The sequence below is a fragment of the Rhinolophus sinicus genome, chromosome 7 (assembly GCF_057876585.1).
Source record: "Rhinolophus sinicus isolate RSI-liver-muscle chromosome 7, RSI-T2T, whole genome shotgun sequence".
Taxonomy (NCBI): Eukaryota; Metazoa; Chordata; class Mammalia; order Chiroptera; family Rhinolophidae; genus Rhinolophus; species Rhinolophus sinicus.
This window is the reverse complement of record NC_142507.1, coordinates 51,570,740-51,593,646: the sequence shown is the minus strand read 5'-3', so window position 1 is coordinate 51,593,646 and position 22,907 is coordinate 51,570,740. Positions and strand designations below refer to the sequence as shown.

General features: G+C 42.2%; 1 protein-coding gene across 5 annotated transcripts in view; it reads left to right on the top strand.

The window, feature by feature from the left end:
• OTUD7B (OTU deubiquitinase 7B) overlaps positions 1-22,907 on the top strand; it is a 49,834-nt gene that overhangs the window by 6,517 nt on the left and 20,410 nt on the right. For 2 of the 5 annotated variants that reach the window (XM_074318950.2, XM_074318947.2), the window contains exon 2: positions 22,547-22,697. Coding sequence is in view for 4 of the 5 variants with exons in the window: in XM_074318947.2 (XP_074175048.1) it covers positions 22,613-22,697 (85 nt within the window). In the remaining variant the exon portion in view is untranslated. Of the gene's footprint in view, positions 1-4,797; positions 5,003-6,463; positions 6,632-7,869; positions 8,057-22,546; positions 22,698-22,907 lie in introns of those variants that run through there. The other 3 variants (XM_074318949.2, XM_019739849.3, XM_074318948.2) reach the window with 3 other exon arrangements.

The following is a 22,907-nucleotide window of genomic DNA, read 5'->3' as shown; positions in this document are numbered from 1 at the left end:
GGAGGCAGGGATGGGGCTGGGGGAGTAGGTAAGGCTTATCGTGGACAACTTGTCTCTTGTGCTGAAGTAAATGATGAGCCACACACATTGGGTGATAAAGTGAATGTCATGTTCTAGAAAGATGGTGGTGTCTAGAGTGGATTGAAAAGGAACACAGCGAAGGCTTTTTAAATGGCTGTTTATGCTTCACAGGAACACATATGCTGTCAAGTGATCACGTTTGTAGAATCATGGAATCAGAACGGGAGAGACTGTTAGGCTTTCTGAGGCTCCCTCGTTCATCTTCAGATGGAATGCCTGAGATTTACCCAGGATCACTGAAGTAGGTTAGTGATAGCTTGGTCTGGAATTCAATCTTCAGTGCCTGTGACCTGGTAGGTGATTAATAAATGTTAGTCCACCTCTCTCATTCCCTTACGGTCCATCCCAGGGTTTGTTACATTCTGCCACCCTGCACTGTGCTAGAAGACCGGGATTTCTGTCATTCCGTCCCACTGGCCTTACCAGTCCTAAGTAAACCGGTGTTTTCCCAGGTCTGACAAGGAGCGTCTGCTCCGCGGGTACCTTGGGAATCAGGGACTTGTGACCTGGGGTAGGCTGTTTGGTTATTCAGCTGTAATGAGTCAGAGAGAGAAGAATGTTAAGGTATTTGTCTTATTGAGCGTGCAGGTGCGTTTTCTCTCTCCTGCAAAGCTCCCTTCAAATTGTTTTCTTTTAAACTTAGTTTTAAATTGTGCCAGTGAAACCTTGGTAAAAGAAAGAGGTTGTAATAAACCGGCACTGACAAAAAGTATATCTAAAAAAACAAGGTATGTCATTATATTTGGATTCCAAGTCTTTCTTCTCTGTGTTTGTAATTTCATTGGATTTTTGTGAAGGGAAATTGTTTGGGTTTAAAATGCTAAGCAAGTTTGGATTTTATGCCTTAGTCCTTTCTGCTGAAGAAGAACAGGATAGGGGACATCTCAGAGTCCCCTGGGGAAAGTTGGGACACGGGATGTGGAAAGATGGATACTTCCCATTGATAAGTTTTCCTCAAAACCGGGTTGTGATTTCTTTACTCTTTTCTCTGGGCTCTGTCAACATCTTCTCCAGGGAAGGGCCTTGGTTTGGAACCCATCCACTTAAGCAGTGCTGCCAATTCTTAATTCTTTCTCAAGTGGGCACGGGTACATTTTGTTTTTGTTTGTGAGTGTTTGGGGGAGGGGACGGGAGATAGGAGGCACAGAATAGCTACTCACAGTGAGTCTTTATCTGAATTCCTGTGTAACTGGAAGTTTCCTTGGCTTTGTTGGAGGGGAGACAGATGACTTAGTTACACCGGCATTTATGTTATGTGGGAAGGTGGTTCTCCCTCCCCTCAGATATCTGATTTAGGATGGCAGTCACAACTTCCTTCTCGTCCATATTTGTCAGCCCCACCCCACGCCGCCCTACGTGCATGCTGGGGAGGGAGATAAAGGATCATCTTCAGTCTAAAACCGAACTCATCAAGTGGTCCCCTAAAGTTTGGGGGAACCATCCTGCTCCTATTATTTTTATGTTAATGACTCCACTATTTTCCACGCACCTGGTCCTTTCTTAATTTAAAAAGATTGTAGAATGAGATATTTTAAATATTTAGAAAAGTTCAGGGAGAAAACCCTAACAATTTTGAGCCCACAACCCAAATTTAATGGATACTAACATTTTGTCATGTTTGTTTTAGAAACCTCGCTCACTTTCAGATATGAAATGTTAGAACAGTTAACGTCCTGCTCTGTATCCTTTCCACTTCCTTTTGGGAAATGATTTCATATGTATCATTCCATTTAATGTTATATACTTAAAAAAATATATATACATATATATATATATATATATATATACACACACAACGTATAGTTTTGTGTACCACATATTGTAAATAGATTCATACCAAATGTATCCTTTTGCAACTTTTTCTCCCAACATTGTTTTTCATGTGTCTGCATGTAGATCTAGTACGTTTAATCATCTCATCTTTAAACGTGTTTGCTCTCCCCACCTGCCCTGATACAATAAATATCCTAACTATCAAGGTCCCAGTTTAAACCATATTTTCCATGAAAACTTTCTTGATTTTGTTTTTCCTCCTACAGGATATGATCGTTTCCATTTCTGAATCCTCCTGTCTTTTTATTGGTACTGTCTGGTAGTAGTTGTATATTCTTGTATTTTAGTGTATTTGTGCCCTTGACATACTTCTTCTTCTACACTGTAAGCTCCTTGAAAGCAGATAGGATGTCTCTTTTATCTTTCTGTATCCCTTGTGGGGCTTGCCACAGTAACTTACACAGAGTAGGCATTTAGTAACTATTAGTGGCTAAATGCATAATTACTGAATAAAAAAGACAGTCCTTTGCACTGTTAGTTTCATTATGAGCATGGTCGCGGCCCCCAAGAAGAATAAAGCTTATAAACAAACATGTAGCCTGAACATTATGTAAAAATGCACAGGAATGGTGAGAGCAGTCAGGACTGACTTCCTGCAGGAGATGCGAGCAAGCATTCTCTGAGAAATGGAATGGGAATTGATCGCTGACATCATCCCAGTGAGGAAACTCCTGGGAGTTGGTCCTGATGGTGTTTGAGTCAGTGTGCTCCTGTGACTGATTTCACTAGCTATCAAATTCTGCTATTGTCATCAAGGTCTTGATACCTTCCTTGGAGATGGGTTACGGGCGTTGAGAAAAAGCAGGCTCTCTATCTGTTCACAGAAGCAGGAAGTCTTTGGCCTAATATACACATATGTACATATACACTGTGGACATATATTTTTAATGGTACCTTACTTTTTTATTGAGACCAGAGGTATCTCAGAATATTTTGAAGCTTTTCATTTTAGAATTATATTCCTAATATAACATCATTTGGCCTCACAGAAGCTCTTCCCTCTCCCGCCCAGAAGAAATTAAATATTGAGTTGAACTATATGAAATTGCAGTTTTGTAGGTAAAAACAGTCAAACATCAGCAATATTATATGGTGAAACCTAATATGTCAGGTCTGGATTTATGCTTGGGGTTGTGGAGCGTGTTATCATGGACCTTTTCTGAGGCGGATAATCCCAGGTGGATAATCCCAAATCCACTTGTAATTCTAAAATGCATTTCTGAGCTTCGGTTTGTAACTGTTTTTTTTTTGTTTTGTTTTGTTTTGTTTTGTTTTGGCTTTTTTTGTAGTTATCTTTAGTTCAGATTTTGGATAAAATGTTTTTCTGTCTTAGCCCACATTTTGTGTAACTGGAAAACGTGTGGGGGCCTATGTGAGGGTTGTTGACCAGAATAGGCTCCAGGAGACAAGCCTGGGATAAAAACTTGCAGTCAGTAGTGACAGAGTTGGCTGTAATGAACTTACCTTTCCTTTGAGTAAGTGACTCCCCAACCCTATCCTGCGCCCCCATGTCTGCTTCCTAGTCTTGAAAAGAAAGATCTGGTAGGGGGGAGGGGACCGTGGAAGAGAAAATTGCCTGTGGCCCTTGACTTTATTTGGAGACTTAACTGGAAGAGGGCAAGAACCCCAGCTCCTGGCACGACGCACGAGACTCTTACCTGTAGTTTCCCAAGAGCTCTTAGAATAAAGGGTAAGGGACGCAGAAGTCAAGGAAAGGAGCCAAGAAACAAGAGAGCAGGAGTTTGCAGATATTAGACTAGGAGTGAAGAACAGGAATGGAAAAAGGAGATAGGTATAAACATTTAAAGAGGTTCTGTTTCCTTTCATCCCTCAGAACCTGGCTTAGAATTCTTTACAAACCTTGTACCTGACGTGTAACAAAGTTGTATGAGGGCTGCATACCTATTTGGAAAATCTCATCTATAGAATTCAGCTTTGAAAGGAGCAGTTTTGTGTTCTAAAATAGTTCTTTGAAAAGTCAGGGTCATTTAAAATGAGTCGGTCTGCTAGTGCCTTTTGAATCATTAATAACTGACATGAAAGGAAAAGAATTCTTCGAAGCTTTAGTGTTAGTAAATTTTGATATTTACATGGGGATAACCCGATGTGAGGAACTGAGGCAAGACATTGGGAAAATAAAATGCTGCCAACAAAACTGTTGTCCACAGTGAGTTCTCATCTGTTTTAAAAACGTATCTGCTCTTCTGAGTTCCTTTGTGAGCATTTGCTTTTTGTCTTTGACCTGGGAGCTCACCTGGCCGAGTGTGCGACTATGCATTTTCTGAAATTTTCCATCCGAGTTAAGGACAGGGTTACCTGACATGAAGAATACTTGGGCCCTGTTGTTTGCTGACCAGGGGTAGAGACTTCCCATACTTCTCAGAATTCCGAAAATAAAATCTGAGAGTTAGACTTCAGATTTGCTGCGTCCTAGCTTCCTTGGTTGCCTAAAATAAATTCCTCGCTATTTGGCACAAGGTGACCTCTCGTTTTACCAGTATTAAATTCCTTCTCTCTCTCTCGCATATCTTTGTGTCTTTTTCTGTAATATACTAGTTCATGATGGAAATGAAGGTTCTAAGAAACCATCTACATAAATTTCCCTTGATGTTTGCTGCCTGGTTGAGACAATAAATTCCTTTCTACTGAACACCTGTTGTGTCCTGGAATTTGGGCAAGATGCTGTACGCTGTCAGGGAAGTGTTACCCAGTCAATAAACAAGTGGTAGGAGAATTGGCCCCTTGGGAATGTGCATTCTGGGTTAAATAGGAGATCTATGTAAAGAAATGTGAGAAACAAATACAGACTATGTGGTGGTATGTATACCATCACATCGCATTTTAGAACCGAATGGAAATTTACATATTGTCATCATTTTCTAGGTGAGGAAAAGGAGGCCCAGAAAATTGAAGGGACTCGTCCAGGGTAGCGCTTACCCTCCACAACACACGTTATTGGGTATCTGCCTTCTGAAAGGTTAGGCCTCGGGTATAGAAAGCGTCTGCCCAACAATCTTCCCAACAGTCTCAGTTGGTACGGAAGCCGTTGAAGCGACTGCTTTCCGTTTGTGCTTCAGGAGCACGACAGGTTGGTGCCGAGCCCATGGTTCTGACTGCTGTGCACTCCCGTCCTGCTGCTTAGGAAGTCTGGTGGTTAAAAAGACTGCGGACGCCTGGGAAGCGAAGTGGGAACGCGAAGACCACATTATGATGAGGTTTAACCACAGGCTGTTTCAGTTCTGCATAGGTTTTCCTCATAGGGAGACACTAAATGTGGATGCGTGGGTCTGTCAGCGTGAGACTCACTTCTTCATGGTCAAGGAAAAAGATTCCTTCCAATTTGGGATTTCATTGCATATACTCTCCGACCTCCAGTTTTCAGGATGAAATAGCCCTTCCCCCTGCACGCAGATAGGCTGCTTTGCTTACAGGCTGTGGATGCACGAGCCTCAAAGGCCCATTCGTCTTTCTGGAGTAAAGGGAGGAAGAGAGTTTTGGGCCTAGATCTTTCAAGTTTACTTACCCTGTCAGTAGTTAAGAACAATTTACTTACACAGATCTTATTACCTAAAAAGGCCAGTAAATACTGTGAATCAATGGAGTATTTTTGTTAATGGGAAGTTTTTAGAGCATTGCATAGCCTTCTAAAGCGTCCTTTTATGTTTGGTTTTTAAATATGATCAGGTATATTTAAGGTGCCGCCCTTTCTCACCCCTTTTCTTTTCAGCCAGGCTTTTAATCTAGCTGGTAGCAGGCACCTGAAGACTCAAAACAGCATTTTCTGGATCAATTGACATTTATTATGTAGCTACTAGAAGGGTCAGGCACTGTAATTTAATTTCATCTGCCAAGATGAAATATTCCCGGATATTATGACCAGGTCCCTGATAGTAAACATCTTCCAGTGGTTGGTTTCCACAGTTTTTATCCCGTCTTACTCCTGCCATGACTCTTCTGTTATAACTTCTGAGCTGGCGGAGAATTAAAGGGAAGAAAACTTTACCATTTAATAGTGAGACCCTATTCTGAGTTACACTAAGTGCTTTATATATTACCTTATTTAATATTCAGCAATTCCATTAGATGCTTTTGTACCTATTTACAGATTAATTCAGCTAAAATATTTATTACTGTGTTAATGAAATATTGGTTAATTGATTCAGAATATTTGGGCACTGTTTAAGATGATGAGGATACCACAGTGAATATCAGATGAGGTCCCTGCTCGGGCACAGAGAAGTTAAATAACTTGCCCGAGGTCACACAGCAAGAAAGTGACAGAGCTAGGATTTAGATATAGAGCTGATGGATTCCAAAGAGAATGTCTGCAACCATTATCACATCATGCTGCTATTTGCATATATTGCATGGTCTCTTTGATTACATAAATAAATCAAGTTATAAAAATAGGTGTGACCCCACCCCCACCCCCACCCTCACCCCCAGTGTTTCTTTGTGTAAAAGATTCTGGATGAATCCAAGCAAGAAATCTGCCTTGGTGCTAACAGGCACACCTGGCCTAGAATGCTTTTCCTTTCTTCCCCTCCCCTGTTGCAACTCCCTCTCTACCCACTCATACCTGGGTCTAAACTGGACAGCGTGGCCTGCTTTGGCATTTGGATGTGTTTGTGCTTTGAGGACTGGGAGAGTTTTGTTTGTTTTCTTGGCTTCCTGGACGTTCCTTGCCCACTTGCAAGTTCTTTCTTGCAGCACAATGGTGAGTAATGTGTTGTTAACATTGTAATGTGGTCCTGCCAGTGGGAATATTTTTTTCTTTTTCCCCCAGGTCTCTCTGATGAGTATGTGAGTGGGTCAAACTTGCCTTCTGTAGTTCACTCATATAGAGAAGGCTTTCTGTATTCAGAGACCTGGAAAGCAGTCTCGGAGTTGGGAAGACTTAAAATCCAGTGGTGTGTGCCCAGCTGAAATTCAGTTTCCTTAGCATTCTAGGTTTATTCTTTAACTGGTGTGATCCGAGAGTGCTTGTTTTATCACCCTGTGCCATATGTGGCATGAATGGTGTGTATTCTGGAGGTAAGGGCTTGAAAACAGGCACAAGGGTTTTTTGTGAGTATTACCTTGTAGAAAGCGTTAAAAAATGCTTCAGTCTGTGAGAGGGAGGAGCCGAGTTCCAGCAGAAATTGAGTTCCACTTGAGTTCTAGGGATTAAGTGAGATCAAGGTTGCAAGTATTAGAACTATTTAATATTGGGGATCCAGTCAGTTTAGTTTTGGGGATTCAGGAGTATCTGGGCATGGCTCATGAGATTAATGAGATGATTTTGTGTGGCAGTGTCTAACCTAGTTCTTCATACTTTGTGGGTGCACAATAAATGTTAAATCTTAAAAAGGCACTCGAATGCTAAGTGTTGTTAGTTTGTCTTTCTTGGGCAGCTTTCTCATTGCTAAGTATTTCTTATTTAGAATATTTCTTGCGCTGTAAACTGGGTAAGGCAAGTGGGAAAGGGGTTGAGGTAACAAAGATTGATCGTCTGAGGTTCTTGCTGAGACTATGGTCTTAACATTCACCGATTGAATTAGTTAGGGTTAATTTGAGGGGAAATTTGTGATTTTGTATTGCTAGAGTCATGCATGCTTTTTTGATAAAAATCACTTCTTGACACTTTGGTAGGACTGAAAATGCTTTGTTTTTTTCAATTCCTGTTAAACTGGATTTGATTTTTGATATTTGAGATAGTTGCCTACCGTGTTTCCTATTATCCCCTCGCCATTATTTTTCAGTGAGTGCAGTAATATTTGTAAGTATTTTGTGAACTGCAAAGCTAGAAGTTGCCATCACCACCACCGCTACTAATAATATTAAAAATAATAATGGGCTAGGACGCATAAGGGTTGATTTCCTAGATTAATTTCAAGGAGAAAAACTCAGAGGAAAATGGGATGTTTGCCAGATGACTTGTGTACTAATTGATACCTTTTGTACTTTTTGTGGAAGGGAGAAGGAAAAGCAGAGAGCTGTCACCCTGCAAACTTGGCCTGGTGCTGTCATCGTGAAGGGTTGCCCATACTATTTTGATGTACTCTATGGTGGCAAGAAAGTGTAACCTTTGACCTTAGAGGCTTATAGTGCATTCTGCTGGAAGCATCTGTCTACATAGGAAGCACCTCATCTCAGTTTGTTGGTAAGATCAATCACATTCCTATAATATGGATCTTACAGTAGATATGTAAAGGTCCAGGGCAGTATCTGCTTGGCCTCTTAAAGTAGAAAGATGAAGGAAACAGTGCCGTTGACCTAAATATTTGGTTAGGTGTCGTCATCAAAGCCTTCACAGTCCATTTCTCATGATTGGCATTCGTGGAGAAGAACGTGTGAGTTCAGTAATTCAAAAGAGCAAGTTGTCTGGTAAATTTGGAAAGGACCTCTTACTTTTTAAAACTTCCTCTTTAGTTTTTGTTTTTCTCTCTGGTGCCTGGCATTCAGTAAATCGTTGTGGAATAAAGAAAGTTAGCTGGTAGCGCTCTCGGGGTTTTCTCTGGAACCACCAGCCTATTGATGAACTTCTAGGAAGCAGGTAAAATGACTTACTGGGTTGGTGTGTCCCCTTCAGTTTGCAGACGGCCTGGCCCAGAGCGGGTCCTTAATAACTGCTTATTGAATAATTTGAGTCAGGAAGGTAAGGTTTTCATTGGGAGAACTGCAGTGTCGGGTGCTGCTGTACTGATGGTGGCCCTTCCCAAGAGGGAGAAGAAATGTATCTTTCCCACAAATGATGAAAAAATGTGAGTGTGAGGAGAGTGATTGCTCTGATACTTCCAGGCATTTTATACTTTCGGACAAGGAGAAGTCATTTGTTAAAAGTCGGTGCTCTATTTCTCTCTTGGTTTTTATTCTGTGTTTATCCTGTTCAAAATTTAGTTATTGCTTTATCATGTTTTATCATGCTTTAATGATTGGTAATTAAACAGAAAAATAAAAAAAAATTAGTTATTGCGGTGATTTCTTAATAGCCTATGACAAGTATATTTTAGCTTCAAACTTATCAATAGACAGGAAAAAGAAAAATCCATCCCCATGTCACAAATAATTTTATCCTACCCTCTTGCTACAAAACTTCAGACCTCAGAGATAGAGTGCTAGAAGAATACTTTCAAATCCAGTTTATGTCTTTCCTGGTGGTGAGCAAACCAAGAATAATGATTTGATTTTAGCATGTCTGCATGATTTTCTTTGGAGTTGGTTTCCCTTCCTTAATATGGTTTGCTTACCTGATTAAATTCCCTAAATGTGCCTCTTTTTCTTTGGCACACGTCAGTAGAAATAAGAGAGTTAGCTAGGTGGCAGGAGGAAAGGAAGTTGTCATAAATACATCCATAAAGTGGGTCACCTGGAGAACAGGTTTACGTTCTGTGTATAGTTTATCAGTAGTTAGCTGTGTGACCATGGGCGAGTCATTTAATCTTCCCCACCTGCGTCTCGTGTTGTCATCGGTAACTTGAGGGTGTGGAATGAAATGATCTCTGATGTCCTAGTTCTAAAGTCCATAATTCTAAAGCGCGAAACAAGGAAAGTAGACTGACTTTCTGTACCTTTCCATCAGGCTTAAGTTTACCTAAGACCCAAATGCTAAGTGTTAATTCTGTAAATAATGAAAGTATATAGTCCTAGGTAGACTAGAATTATCAGATTGTAGCATGTGCTCATAACTAATTTTATGTGCATAAATACAAGAGCCTTGGTTGCTTTTAGAAGAAACATTATTACCACAAAAGGCACTCCCTATACAAATAAACGAAAGAGAACCAAATAATACTCAGGATACACCCTGGGTTAGAGTTTCTGCTTCTCAACTCCAACCTGGAAATAGAAATGTATGTGTGGGTGAGGTTGATAGAGGGCGGGGAGGATGGTGATAGCTAGTTGATAAGTGTGGATGAACACAGATGGTGGTTTTAAAAGCAAAATATAAGGAGTTCTTTAGCCTGGGGAGGTTGCGTGGCTAGATTGATTGGATTTTGCTCCAAATCCCTGGAGAACTGAATGAAGCCAGATTCAGAGCACCTAGATCCTAGCTCCTCATTTTCTGGGTATCATTTAAGCTTGTAAGCTTCTCAGTGAGTATGTGTTTTCCATCAGAAAAGAGGGGAGTAAAAATCTCAAAGAGTATTTAATTTTTAAAATTTTTATTAAATGAGGCCGTATTTGCAAAAGTGCTTTAAAAACAAAAATTTACAGCAAAAGAGGTTATTTTCTTAGTCAACAGACAGCTGTACAAATACATTTGTTCATATAGACCTCAAGTATACGTATCTATGGGTGAGTGATGACATTTGAAACCAGTAAATAATTCACAAGTCTATTTTAGGTGTAGATTAGCTCTCAATTATCCACACATATGGACTAGCATGAATAATTTAGAACCACAAATATTTGTTAGACATCTGCTGTGCCAAGATATTTCTTAGGCATGTTTAAAATTTTAAAAGTGTGAAAGAAGGTGCCGAACTCAAGGATCTTAGTTCTGTCTAGAATGAATCTTGTTGTCTGGCCTGGTGAGCTGTTACATATTCGAAAACTCGATTTGAGAAGCTTCCCCTAACCCATCCAGCTAAACTGGTTGCTCCTTACAACTCTTCTTCCTCTCTGGGCACTAATAGCATGTTGAGATTTCTCTTTCCAGACTACAGTGCCTTGAAGGTCGGATTGTGGCTTCTCTTCTTCATTTGTATCCCCAGGCTCTAGGGCAGTGCCTGGTACATGACTGACCCAGCTTGGTAGATTTTGAATGAATAAGTGATAGCCACATTGGAGAGATAATACGTGAGCATCAGGAAGGCCATCTACTATTTATTACGAGACACTTAATGGTAACAGCACGTGCCAGTGAATGTTTTACATACTGGCCTATAGGAAGGAGTTCAAAGGAGGTGTAGGCATGGCATGGAAAGATGGAACTTACAGATGGAGAATTAAAAAAAATAATACTGACAGTAATAACAAGTATCTTTTGGAACTGAATTATATAATTTTCTAAAATGCAAGAGTTTTTTTTTTTTTTTTTTTTTTTAATAAACATTGGTGGTTATATGCTGAAGGAAGTTAATTTACTAGAAGAAATTTACAAAGTGAATTAATTTCCTGTGGATAACTAGTTGCAGGTAATACAGTAATTGGAATGTTTTCCTTCTGCTATTTCTCCTTTTGAATGGAAGTTCTGTAACTGACAGTGAAATGACGAACAGGTATCAAAAAAGGGAAAGAAGGTTGTTAGCTACTGAGCGTTTGAGGGTTATTCTAGAAAAATAGAGTGTTTCACTATTGGATTAGCCTCCGTTGATTTGCAGTTATTTATTTCATGTCAGAAGTTCAGTAATCAGAATCTTTAAGGGCTCAAATAGAACTTTTGTTTTTACAGATTATTCTTTTGAAAGTTGAATTTATTGAGAACCAAACCTTGAACTATCCTTGGCCCTAGCTAAAAGGAAAAACAAAAAATTCATTGTGTGTGGCAAATAGACATACTGGTCTGGATCTAAAAAAATAAACATTAACATGATTTCTGTTTCTATTTAAGTTACTGTTGTTGTGCCAATATTATAATAATAGACTTTCTCTATGACGCTCTGCCCTTATTTTTCCAAAGGTCACTTCCATTGTATAGGCCTTCCAAATTATTAAATTTCCCAAACAACTGTAATCCAAGGAGCCTTTTATCTGTATCACTGAAAAGACAAATGCCAGTTCAAAAGGAGTTCTCTGGGAACTTCTCCCTGATCTGTATATTCGCATTTGGCTGTTAATGGGATTTATCTCCTAGAGATTCATTTTGCTGTTTGTAGGCCTGATAAAAAACTAGAAACTCTTGGAAAAAAATAGTTAAATCTTGTTCTGACACATACACATCGCAATGGTAGTGATGAAGCCATGGGGCCGACTCTTGAGTCCTTATTAGTGGAAGCACATGGAAAACTAATAAATTGTTTTGGGACCTGTGAATTGTATGATTGGGTTGAGTTTTTTTCTCTCTTAAGCTTTTTAGGGGAGAAAGGAGATATTCCTTCAGTCTAGACTGTAAAGGAGGTAGAAAACAACCCAGAATTAGCATGGTGAGTAGGAGGAGATACAAACATTTCTTTCCAACAATCCAAAAAATAGACAACATGTGTGAGATTAAGAGAATATTATAAAATCTTTGAGTTTGGAATGGGTAGAACAATAAGGGATAAAGGTGGGGAAGTGGGACTGGTAGGTTAAGACAATAGAATTTCAGTAAATACGTGGGAAGTTGCTGTTCCTGGAGATTTGGGAATGAATGCAATTTGGCTGTGTCTGTGCATCTAGGAGACGACAGACGTTTTTCCCTCGCTGTTGTTTTAGAGGGACCACCTGGTAGAAGATACAACTAAGGAAGCCCCTCTGCGACACTTTGTTGAAGGCTCAAAGAATGGAAAGACACTGGGATGGGAATGGTAGACCGGGTGATGTGTGTGCGTGTTAAGACACGCACAGCAGCCTTGGAAGGGGTTGTAGGACTGGCGGGTGTGTTTGCGAGGAGTAGAGGGAGCGTTTGAAGGAAAGATGGAGGACCGGTGGGCATCAGTGGAGTGAGGCAGAGTGTGCAGGAGGGAGCTGGGTAGACAGAAGGCAACTGACAGTTTTTGAGGACTTACTGTGAGCGAGGCACTGCTCCAGAGGCTTTCCATATCTTGTCATTTACTCCTAACGAGGTCTAACGCAGATCTTTTCCCCATTTTTATGACCCATAACGAAACAGGCACAAAAGGGCTGTACTACTTACCCACGATTGCACAGACAGTAGGAGATGAGGCATTTGAACCTAGATCAGTCTAAACCCAGAGCCAGTTCTCTGTCTCTACGTGGAGCTGAAAGGAGTTGCTGCAGAGAGGGTGGACTTCCATAGTGGCGGCCAGCCGGTGTCCTCTCAGCCCCCTCGTCCCTCCCGCCCCCGGACTGAGTGTGGTGCAGTGGAAGTGTCTGCTCTCGGGAGTCAGTAGGCTGGGTTCACAAAAGTCCTGGTCCTACCACTTTTTACCTGTGTGACCTTGGGTAGATTCCCTAACCTATGTGAGCTTCACGTTAGCGTCTGCGTCTATAATGGGAGGTTATTAATACAAGCCAACCTCCTAGAGTTTGGAAGTTCCATGAAATAATGTCTAAAGCTTTAAACACATTACTTCTTTTCCCTTCTTTCCTCCCTTTTAGACCCATCTTATTTTCTCTGGATTCTAACACTTAGTGATACATAGGTCTCTTTAGTATGGAATTTGGTCATATTTTCTTTTTTCTAAGAAGGTTGTATCGTGTTTCTTTCACTTGGACGGACCCATATTAACTAAAAACAATCTGCCAAGACAGGCCTTCATCTCGCCCTCCCACCTAATCAAGAATTGTGTGAAATTTCTAAGGGTTTTTGTCCCTCCTCTTTCTCCCTGTCTGGATTCTTCGGGACTGACATCACAGACATGGAGGAGTCTCTGACCTTTGAAAATTCTTCACAGTCTTGAATGTTGTGGTTTTCCAGTGAGTTTGGGGGGAGTTGGAGAGGACTGAGACACCATTGGAATGCAGCAGTGGAACCAGGAGAGTGGGTATAGTGGGAGAAGGTGGATGGTTTGGGGCTATTGCAGACGAGAATGTAGGGTCATAGTGTCTCGGGCACTTTAGCTTAGCTGTGTTATCTAGCGATCGGTATGTAATTTGGGGTCATTTTTCTGTGTTATGAAGTAGTTGCGCACTCAGAGCATGCAAAGCGCTTTTAATATTAGTCTGAGATAAACAATGTTTAGGAAGAGAAACCTGTTGCAAATGATCTTCATATGACAATCTTAGCACATGTCTTTGAGATGAGCCGCTGTTTTAGACTCGCCTGTTTACAACACTGATTATCTGTATTGATCATCAACAATATCATTGTGTGTGAGTGAGTGTGTGTGTGTACAAATACAGTTCAGTTCATCTGAATAAAAACTGAGTACCTTCTAGACGCTTGGATGCTAAGGATACAGGATGAACAAGACAATATTCCTGCCCTCAGATTGCTCGTGATTTCATGGGGGAAACAAACATGTAAATGAACTCAAATTTGGTGTGCTGGGATAAGTGCTATGACAGAGGTAGAGTACAAGCAGCAGCACTGAGAAAGAAGTGCACAATTTAATTTGGGAGGCCCGAGAAGCTTTTGCAAAGGAGGTACAGTAATCAGGTTAGTCTTAAAGAAGAGATAAGAATTCACGTGCTATACCGGGAGTCCTTCCAGGCAGAGGGAACGGCATGTGCAAAGGATCTGAAATTTGAAGCACAATTGAACTTGGGGAACTCCCAGCACAACAAGGGGGATGATGGGAAGTAGATAAGGCCAGAGAGTTAGGGAGAGCTGGATCCTGAAGGGCCTCATTCATCATGTGTAGGAATTTGGATCTTTCGCTTTCGTCATTGAGGATCCATTGAAGAATTTGGAGCAGTGGCATATAATACTGTCATATTTGCGTTTTAGAGTGATCAGCCTCCACAAGCAACCACTGAACAGGGGCTGGAGAGAGGAAGCGGGAGAAATTAGGAAGATAAAAGAGATGTAGCCTGTAGAAGGTGTTGGATTGATTTGAGACATTTTAAAGATACAATTAGTAAAACTTAACAAGGGACTATTTGTGAGTGAGGCGAAGGCAAGAGAGAAAGAATTCCATGGTGACTCCTAAGCTGGGACTGGGGTGACGGGGGGGTGATGGTACCATTTCTAGAACAGGCCGTACTGGAAGAGGAATAATTTGAAGGGAGGGGGGCACATACGAGAGAATGAGCTCCTGGTTTTCCGTGCCGAGTGTGAAGTGCCTGGGATTCCCAGGGGAGGTGGACAGAGTTTGGGGCTGCGAGGACGTTTGGAGCCCTCAGCGCTTGGTGCTCAGGGCCATGCATGGGGTTTCTCCTGGGGAGGATATAAGACGCGAAGATGGAAGGCCTGAGGTTAGAACTGTGGGAGCACTAACCTTTGGTGCGGGCACAGGAAGCAGGGTCCAAAGCGTGACCAAGACGCAGAGCCAGAGCAGCAGGAAGGGGTCAGTCAGTATCAGATGCTCCAAAGAGGTCACTTTAGATAAACAGAAAGAAGGACCGTGACAATCTGATCTATGTAAGTGCCATCCTCTGCTTTTAAATAAATTCTTAGTTTTCAATTACAGTTGACATACAGTGTTGTATTACTTTCAGGTGTACAACGTACGATTAGGCAGTTATATGCTGTACAAAGTGATCGCCCCAATAAACCTAGTACCCACCTGGCACCATGCGTAGTTATTACAATATTGGCTGTATTCCCTATGCTGCACTGTACATCCCTGTGACTTTATAGCTGGTAATTTGTACTTCATCCATTTCACGTTTTTGCCCAGCCCCCCAACCCCCCTGGCGATCATCAATTTGTTTTCTGTGTCTATGAGTTTCTTTGTTTTGTTGGTTCATTTATTTTGTTTTTTTAGATTCCACATATAAGTGAAATCATATGATACTTGTCTTTCTCTGACTTATCTCACTTGGCATAATACCTCTAGGTCCATCCATGTTGTCCAAATGGCAAGATTTCGTTTTATTTTTTATGGCTGAGTAATATTCCATTGTATAGATGTAGTATTACTACTGCTGCTACTTCGTCGTCATCGTCTTTGTCTTCATCTTCTTTTTTTTCCCCCCCTTCTTCCTCCTCCCCCTCACTCGGTTCAAGTCGTTGTTTCTCAGTCTAGTTGTGTAGGACACAGCTCCCTGGCCCTGCTGAGGCAGTCGCTTGGCAGCTCAGGGCAGCTCATGCTGACCTTCAGCTGCTCACAGCATCCCAGTTCCAGGGAAAGCTGTTGTTCACAATCTTCGCTGTAGAGGGCGCAGCTTGCTGGCCCATGTGGGAATCGAACTGGCAGCCTCGGTGTTAGGAGCATGGTGCTCCAACCACCTCAGCCACCAGGCCGGCCACCTTTTCTTTTCTCTTCTTTTCTTTTTCCTTTCCTTCCCTTCCCTTCCCTTCCTTTTCTTTTTTTAAAAGTGGTGAAAGAGTAGTTTATTAGAAGAGATAGTACACTCTAAAAAAATAGGAGCGGACCCAAGAAGCAGAGAATGATGGCTCAAGGGCTCATTATTAAATGAAAAAGTACACTCCAAAGGTTTTGGAGTGGCCTGGAGCAAAAGCAAGTCTCAAAAAGCTCAAAGAGCCTTCTTTTTTTTTTTTTCCCAATACATGACTTTTATTACATCTTTAAAGTCAAAAATAACTGAGGAATCATGCAACATCTTGCTGTTTCTGTAGCTGGACAACTTAGATCTTATTCATCAGCCTGCTTCTGTTCCTTTTTTAGAAACATAGATACCATTCAAATATTTTCCGATATCCTTGTTTTTAACTCTTGTGGCTTGTTGAGTCAAAGCAGCTGAACTTGATTCAAGTTCAATGTGGTTTCCTTCAAGAATTAACTCCTGTTTCTGGGCTTGAGATATACTGAACAAAGCAACACCTGGTCTCATCTGAACCTTGCGGATATATTTTTAACCCAAGAAATTTCGGATTTCAACATGAGAACCATTCTCCTGAATAATGACATTGGTGGAGAAGCAAGCACACACAGACTTCATCTTATAACGGACGTCCAGGGTAACACCCTTGATCGTGTTCTGTGCGTGACTACAGACAGTGGGGACGGGAACCAGTTCTTTTCTGTCTCCCCACCGTTTCTCAACCCAGAGCCGCCTCTTTTTCTTTCTAAGAAGACTGAGTTCTGAGTCTTTCTCAGAAGACTGATGTGATTGAAGTCTCTCCACAGGGTGCCTCAGGGGCCTTTCACAGTAACTGGGGGCCCTTCAGAGTGAGGTCGACATTTTCTGGAATGTCCACAATCTGAGTGCTGAGATTGGGCTTCATGCTCTCAGTATATGCGGCAAGAGAGTGTCCCTCATCTTCTTTATCCAGTCGTCTATTGGTGGGCACTTAGGTCGCTCCCATATCTTGGCCATTGTAAATAACGCTGCAGTGAACATAGGGGTGCATAGATCTGTTCGAATCAGTGTTTTGGATTTCTTTAGATAAATACCCAGAAGTAGAATTGCTGGGTCATATGTGGTAGTTCTTTCTTTCATTTTTTTTTTGGGGGGGGGGAAGGGAACAGGACTTTATTGGGGAACAGTGTATACTTCCAGGACTTTTTTTTCCAAGTCAAGTTTGTTGTCCCTTCACTCTTAGTTGTGGAGGGTGCTGTTCAGCTTCAAGTTGTTGTCCTTTCAGTCTTAGTTGTGGAGGCGCAGCTCAGCTCCAGGTCCAGTTGCCGTTGCTAGTTGCAGGGGGCGCAGCCCATCCCTTGCGGGAGTCGAACCAGCAACCTTGTGGTTGAGAGCCCGCGCTTCAACCAACTGAGCCATCCAGGAGCTCAGCGGCAGCTCAACTCAAGGTGCCATGTTCAATCTTAGTTGCAGGGGACGCTGCTCATCATCCCTTGCGGGACTCGAGGAATTGAACCGGCAGCCTTGTGGTTGAGAGCCCACTGGCCCATGTGGGAATCGAACCAGCAGCCTTTGGAGTTAGGAGCATGGAGCTCTAACCGCCTGAGCCTCTGGGGCGGCCCTCTTTCTTTCATTTTTGAGGACCCTCCATTCTCTTTTAGTAGAAGGCCATTTTGGTAGGTGGAGGGTCTGAACATCAGGTGAGAACGTAGCATCAGTGAATGTAGTCTATCAGGGAGTTCTGCAGGAGGAGAGGAACAGCCGCAGGCAGGGCCAGGGGAGGTAACGCGAAGGAACTCCTCTCGCCTTGTTTTGTCAGTTTTTCTGTGAAGTTGGAGGCCATGTCATCTGCCAGGAGTGAGGGAGGTGGGGAGGACTGGGGAGGAAGCTCAGGGAGCAGGAAGGTGTGGGACAGTGCTGAGAAGTCTGGTTGAGGTACCAGAGTCAAGCAGAAGACAGCAGTGCTTCCCTGAAAGAAGACCATACCTCTGTAGTCCTAGTGCTCTGCCAGGTCATGTGACCTTGTCTTGCTTGATCGCCCCATTCAGTAGCAGAGAAGTTGAATATGGGATCCATCTATGTTGGGCAGGTGAAATAGAAGGATAAGGGGACTAGGTTTGTACAGGAGAATAAAGTATGTGATCACTCATGGGGTTCACGTTCAGTTAGGCACGGAGGGGCAAAGTGCAATCTTCACTGCTCCGTCTTCACTGCTCTCGTCCTGGTCCAGCTCACCATCATCTCGTCGTACTTTGCTAACCAATTCTCACTAAATCTTCTGGTACTCCCTCCAAACTGTTCTCACTGCGTCCAGGGTGATTTTTGAATAATTCAAGTCTGTTTATAACCCCTCAGTGACTTCTCATTACTTTTAGGATAAAATCTCAGTCTTTAGCAGGGTCCATGAGGCCCTCTCTTCATTCTCATTTTGCACCATTCGCATCTCTCTTCCTTCCTGCTGCAAAACATCGATATGTTTCCTCTGCTCAGAGGAAACAAATTTCCCAGTTTGTCTTTTCACTACTTACTCATTCTTTGGTTCTTTGATGTAATATCACTTCCTTGGGAAAAGCTTTTCCTGACTCCCAATAGGAGATAACATTTCTCCCCCCAATATTTTTTTTATAAATTACAGTGCTTTGGGAAATTTTGTGGTTCTCTTTCTCCAAACTGGGAGCTTTGTGAGGCTAGAGCTTGTTTCTGGTTCACTGTGTGTTTACGTCTCCTGATTGTAATGCCCGACGCACAGGAGGCACTCCATGACTTTTTGTTGCATTTCTGAGTAAGGTGGTTCAGGAATTGGATGCCTTCATCTGAGACGAGGACGCCTTGAGGTGAGAGAGCAGGTTTAGTAGTAGAGAGGAAAAGCTGGAAGGCGATGAGGCTATAGCCTGAGGAAGATAGTAGTTGAAGATTTAGGGGTGGAAGATTTCAGGAGACGGCAGGGTCCGGGACTCAGGTGCTGGAGTAGAGATGGAGGTCTTTGCATTTGATGAGATGATGAAACTCTAAGGTGAAGATGGACGGATTGTCCAAGTGGGTGTTGCAATTGCTGAGTAAAATATAAGGCAGGTGTCTAAGTCTTTAATAAATATGAGGAATGGGCACAGCCCTTTCCTGTGGGGAAAGATTAAATGGGTGAGAATCAATGCAGTCCTGGGGATCGTAATGCCCTAGTCCCTTGGGAGACAGCGCGGTGCAGTAGAGAGAGCAGGTGTTCAGAATATCTGGGTTCAGACTGAGCAACCCACCTGACTTTTCAGGCTTTATTTGTTTTTCTGTTTAGAAACGGGGAATAATAAGCCGGCACCGGGAGGTTTGTCATTAATGAATAAGAGTGTTTTTGAAAGTGCTTAATATTAACTTGTTTTTATTTCTGATCGCTGCCATCACTTCAAGAGGGCATGGAAGTGGCAGCAGAGATGAGAGGCAAAGATAGCAGACGTGAATTGGGAACACGGCACCCAGCTTCGTGTATTTCCCAGGTCGATTTCCTACCGGTAGGGTCAGCACAGACATTTACGAATGAATCCAGGTGAAAGCAAGGAAAGATTTTGTAAAATAAAAGACCACTGGCTGGCTCATAACTTTGCAGTGTCGATTCACAACAAATTTTTATGTAAAGAAATGCTTTATCTAATCGTTTTCCATGCAAATGTCATCATTCCTGGGAGCAGATTTTATTGCTGCAGAACAGAACAAGGACCATTAAGTGAAAGGAGGAGGGCTGGTGATTTCCTTTAGAAAAGGATTTTCTAATCGTCAGAGCTGTCCAATAATAAAGTGGACACCCTCGCAAAGGAATGAGTTCTCCATCAAAGCTCATATTCCTGGGGAGACCAGATGATTGACCTGTCAGGTGTGACGGAGGCTTCTTGCACGGGGGCAGACATTGGATTAAATAATCATTGGAGTCTCTTCCAATTGGAAGGTTGGAGGATTTTGACTCCAGTCGAGATTTGTCTAAATACCATTTGATCCACAACTATTTGGGTGCCTCTTCTGTTTCATTTGAAAGTTTGAAAACCAGTGTTTTGTTTTTCCTTTTCCTTCCTGTGTCCTGAGACAGAGCCGAGGACTGTGAGTCTTACTCATTGCCTCAGATAATATTCCCATCCGGAATTTGAGAAGCTCCAGCCAGGTGTGGGTGGTGATGTAACAAAAGCTGCTGTCCCCACCTGTTGGGTGGGGTTAGGGTGGAGTCCATGGCATGCACCTGGGGACATCAGATGTAAGATTGTGCTGCCAAGAAGTGTGGTTCAGTGCTTGGAATTTTTGAGCAAGTCATTCTAGATAATGTTGCACCTCGAAATTATTATTTCTTAGAAATATTTTTTGAAAAGAATGACAAACAGTGTTGGCATAGGAAACCTGTGATGCTGTGACATTTTCAGTGGCTTCTCACTCCCAAGCCTGTGTCTGGCTGGGAAATTGCCTGCGTGTCTGTGACTTAATCAACTCTTTTCTCTCCTGCTGAGCACTTGTTTGCAGAATGCTATTTGTGTGCTTATTGTATAATTCCCACATTTTTTCAGAAAGTTATTCAAGTGGCTTTACTAAGTTCCTTTGCGTGTCGTTTGTTTGGTTTTGGTTTGTTTTTTTTAGGTAGAAGGTTGACATTCATTTTGCGGCATCTCCTTGGTTTTGGATTATTCGTGTACTTAAATTATTGGTCTGCTACCATCTCCTGTGACCTAAGGCAGTGACTGAAATGGACCTAGAGAAGGAATTCTTGTCTGTATTAGGGGAGGGAGAAGCCATTCATTTATCGATGAATTCCGAAGGAATTTGATTCTTCAGTATTGAATGTAAGGAACTAGTTTATTTTATAGCTTAACATTTGGAAATTGAGTTATCTAAGGCCAAAAATTCTTTATGTATTTATTGGTAGCCTTTTGTAGCACTTGCGATATTGAAATGGAGGTAAATTAGACATTGGTAATACGTAGACCAAAAGAGAATATAAGGATCATAGTTATAAAGCTGTCGTGAACAGAAGTTCATTTTTTAAACCTGGAAAGTATCTTAGAAGTCATTGAATCCAAGTCTAGGATATACAAGAGGCAACTGAAACCCTGTAAGTAATTTGACCAGAGTCACCAGCTAATACATATAGGTGTAGGTAAAAATCATGTGCTATGAGGACAGTGCAAGTAGTGACAGTACCGTCTCTTTAGAAAAGAGTCTCTAGAGCTTCGAGAGGTAGGTTGGGGCCAGGGAAGGCCCTTAGATACAGAGGGCTGGTAGGAAGTAGGAAGTACCCTGGAATTTCTGATCTGCTAAGTTAAGCCTGAAATTGATTGGTTTGGGGGTAACTGACGTGGAGATTCACTTATCACTTTTTCGTCAGGCACTGATTGACTACAATATTGTAGATGCTATGCTAGAGGTTGGGGCTGCCGATCTGAATAAAACAGATCCCTGAACTCATGGACCGCACAGGGAGAACACCTTCTATTTTGCCATCTCTCGTATGAAAATTCTGTGTTATCAACTTAGTGACCTACTGGGTTTATGATCCACAAATCATTGCCTGAATATTTCTAAGGAATGCAGAAAATCAGGATCTGATCATACCACGAAACAAGCTGTGTCTTGGGGTGTGGAGAAAAAGTAGATTGTTTAGGAGGAGATGTTTCTGCAGAGACCATCACCTGAGTCACCCGTTACCTGTGCGAATCGTGTTTTGGCCTTCCCAGGAGGCAAGGGATTGGTGGGTGTGGTAGGGCAGGAGTGTGCCCGGTGAGGTTATGAACAAGTCCTCTTCTACAGAGAACTGTAGCCCTGTCTGATGTGGCAGAATTTGGGTAGAGATTGTTCCTCACTCCATTATTGCTTCCTCAACTGGGGCTGAGAACCGCAGAGGATGGTGGATTGGTGCCAGGCTGTCAGGTCAGGGACAGAGTTTCTGCCAAAGTCCAGTCTGCAGAAAGAGATCTTTTCAGGTGAACTTATTTGTCAGTCATCTGTCCTGGGTGGAGAAAGGCATTTTCCCGGGTTCTTGGAGTTAGTGGACAAAGATAGAATTTTCTTACGAAAACCGTAAGCGTAATAGCGTGTGGTTTTACTTTGAGTAGTTTTAGCTATCACTTTGCTCCTCCCATGTTCTCAGCTAGCCTCAGAAGAGGGGTCAGCTCTAAAGTTATTTAGTGTATAGTATTTATTCATTCAGCAAATGTTTACTGAGGGCCCGTGTGCCACGCGCTGTGCCAACTGCCAAGTGACACATACTGGAACCAGCTCCTGGCTTTCAAGAAACTTACATGTTAGGGAAGGAGGCTAAACGGCAGCTTAATTAAAATGACTTCAGGGTGTCTCAAGTGCCAGTAAGGAAATAAACAAGGTTCTGTGTTGGAGAATAATGCAGGCGGCGAGTTCTTCAGGGTGGTTGTCTCTTCCATTGGTTTGGAGAAGCAAGCCCACGGGTAGAAATGTAATACTCTGGAAAGGTAGGAGAAAAGCATTATTCAGAGTGATATTAGGTTTTGTGGTTAATGTCGTATTTAGGAGGTTAATGTTCGTGAGGAATTAGAAAACTAAATGTTACTCTTCATAATCAGTTCAACTGAAATGAGTGATCTAGGATGGTTTCCCCATTGGGTCAGGAAGCCCCTGAAATTGGGCTGTGATCATCCCAACCCCGTGTAATTGGAGCCTCGCGTGTTTGTTTCCTCCACAGGTGGAGGCCCTGAATTGTGATCTATGTCCCCCCTACATCAGCCGCCTGCAAGTACTACATGATCACATGACCCTGGACATGGACGCTGTCCTGTCTGATTTTGTCCGATCCACAGGAGCAGAGCCAGGGCTGGCCCGAGATCTCCTGGAAGGTAAGTGATCATGGGAGGAGAATGAGAAGAGAGAAAGTGAAGTGTAATATGTATTAGGATGATTTGGAACATTCAAGGTGATCAGAAGTCACTTTGTATATGGTAGGCCTTACATTTACTTCTAATAATATACTTTGTGTATGACCCACCATAATGTAAGAATGCAAAATACCCTTTTCACCTTGGATTTTGGGGGTAGCTTTCGCCACT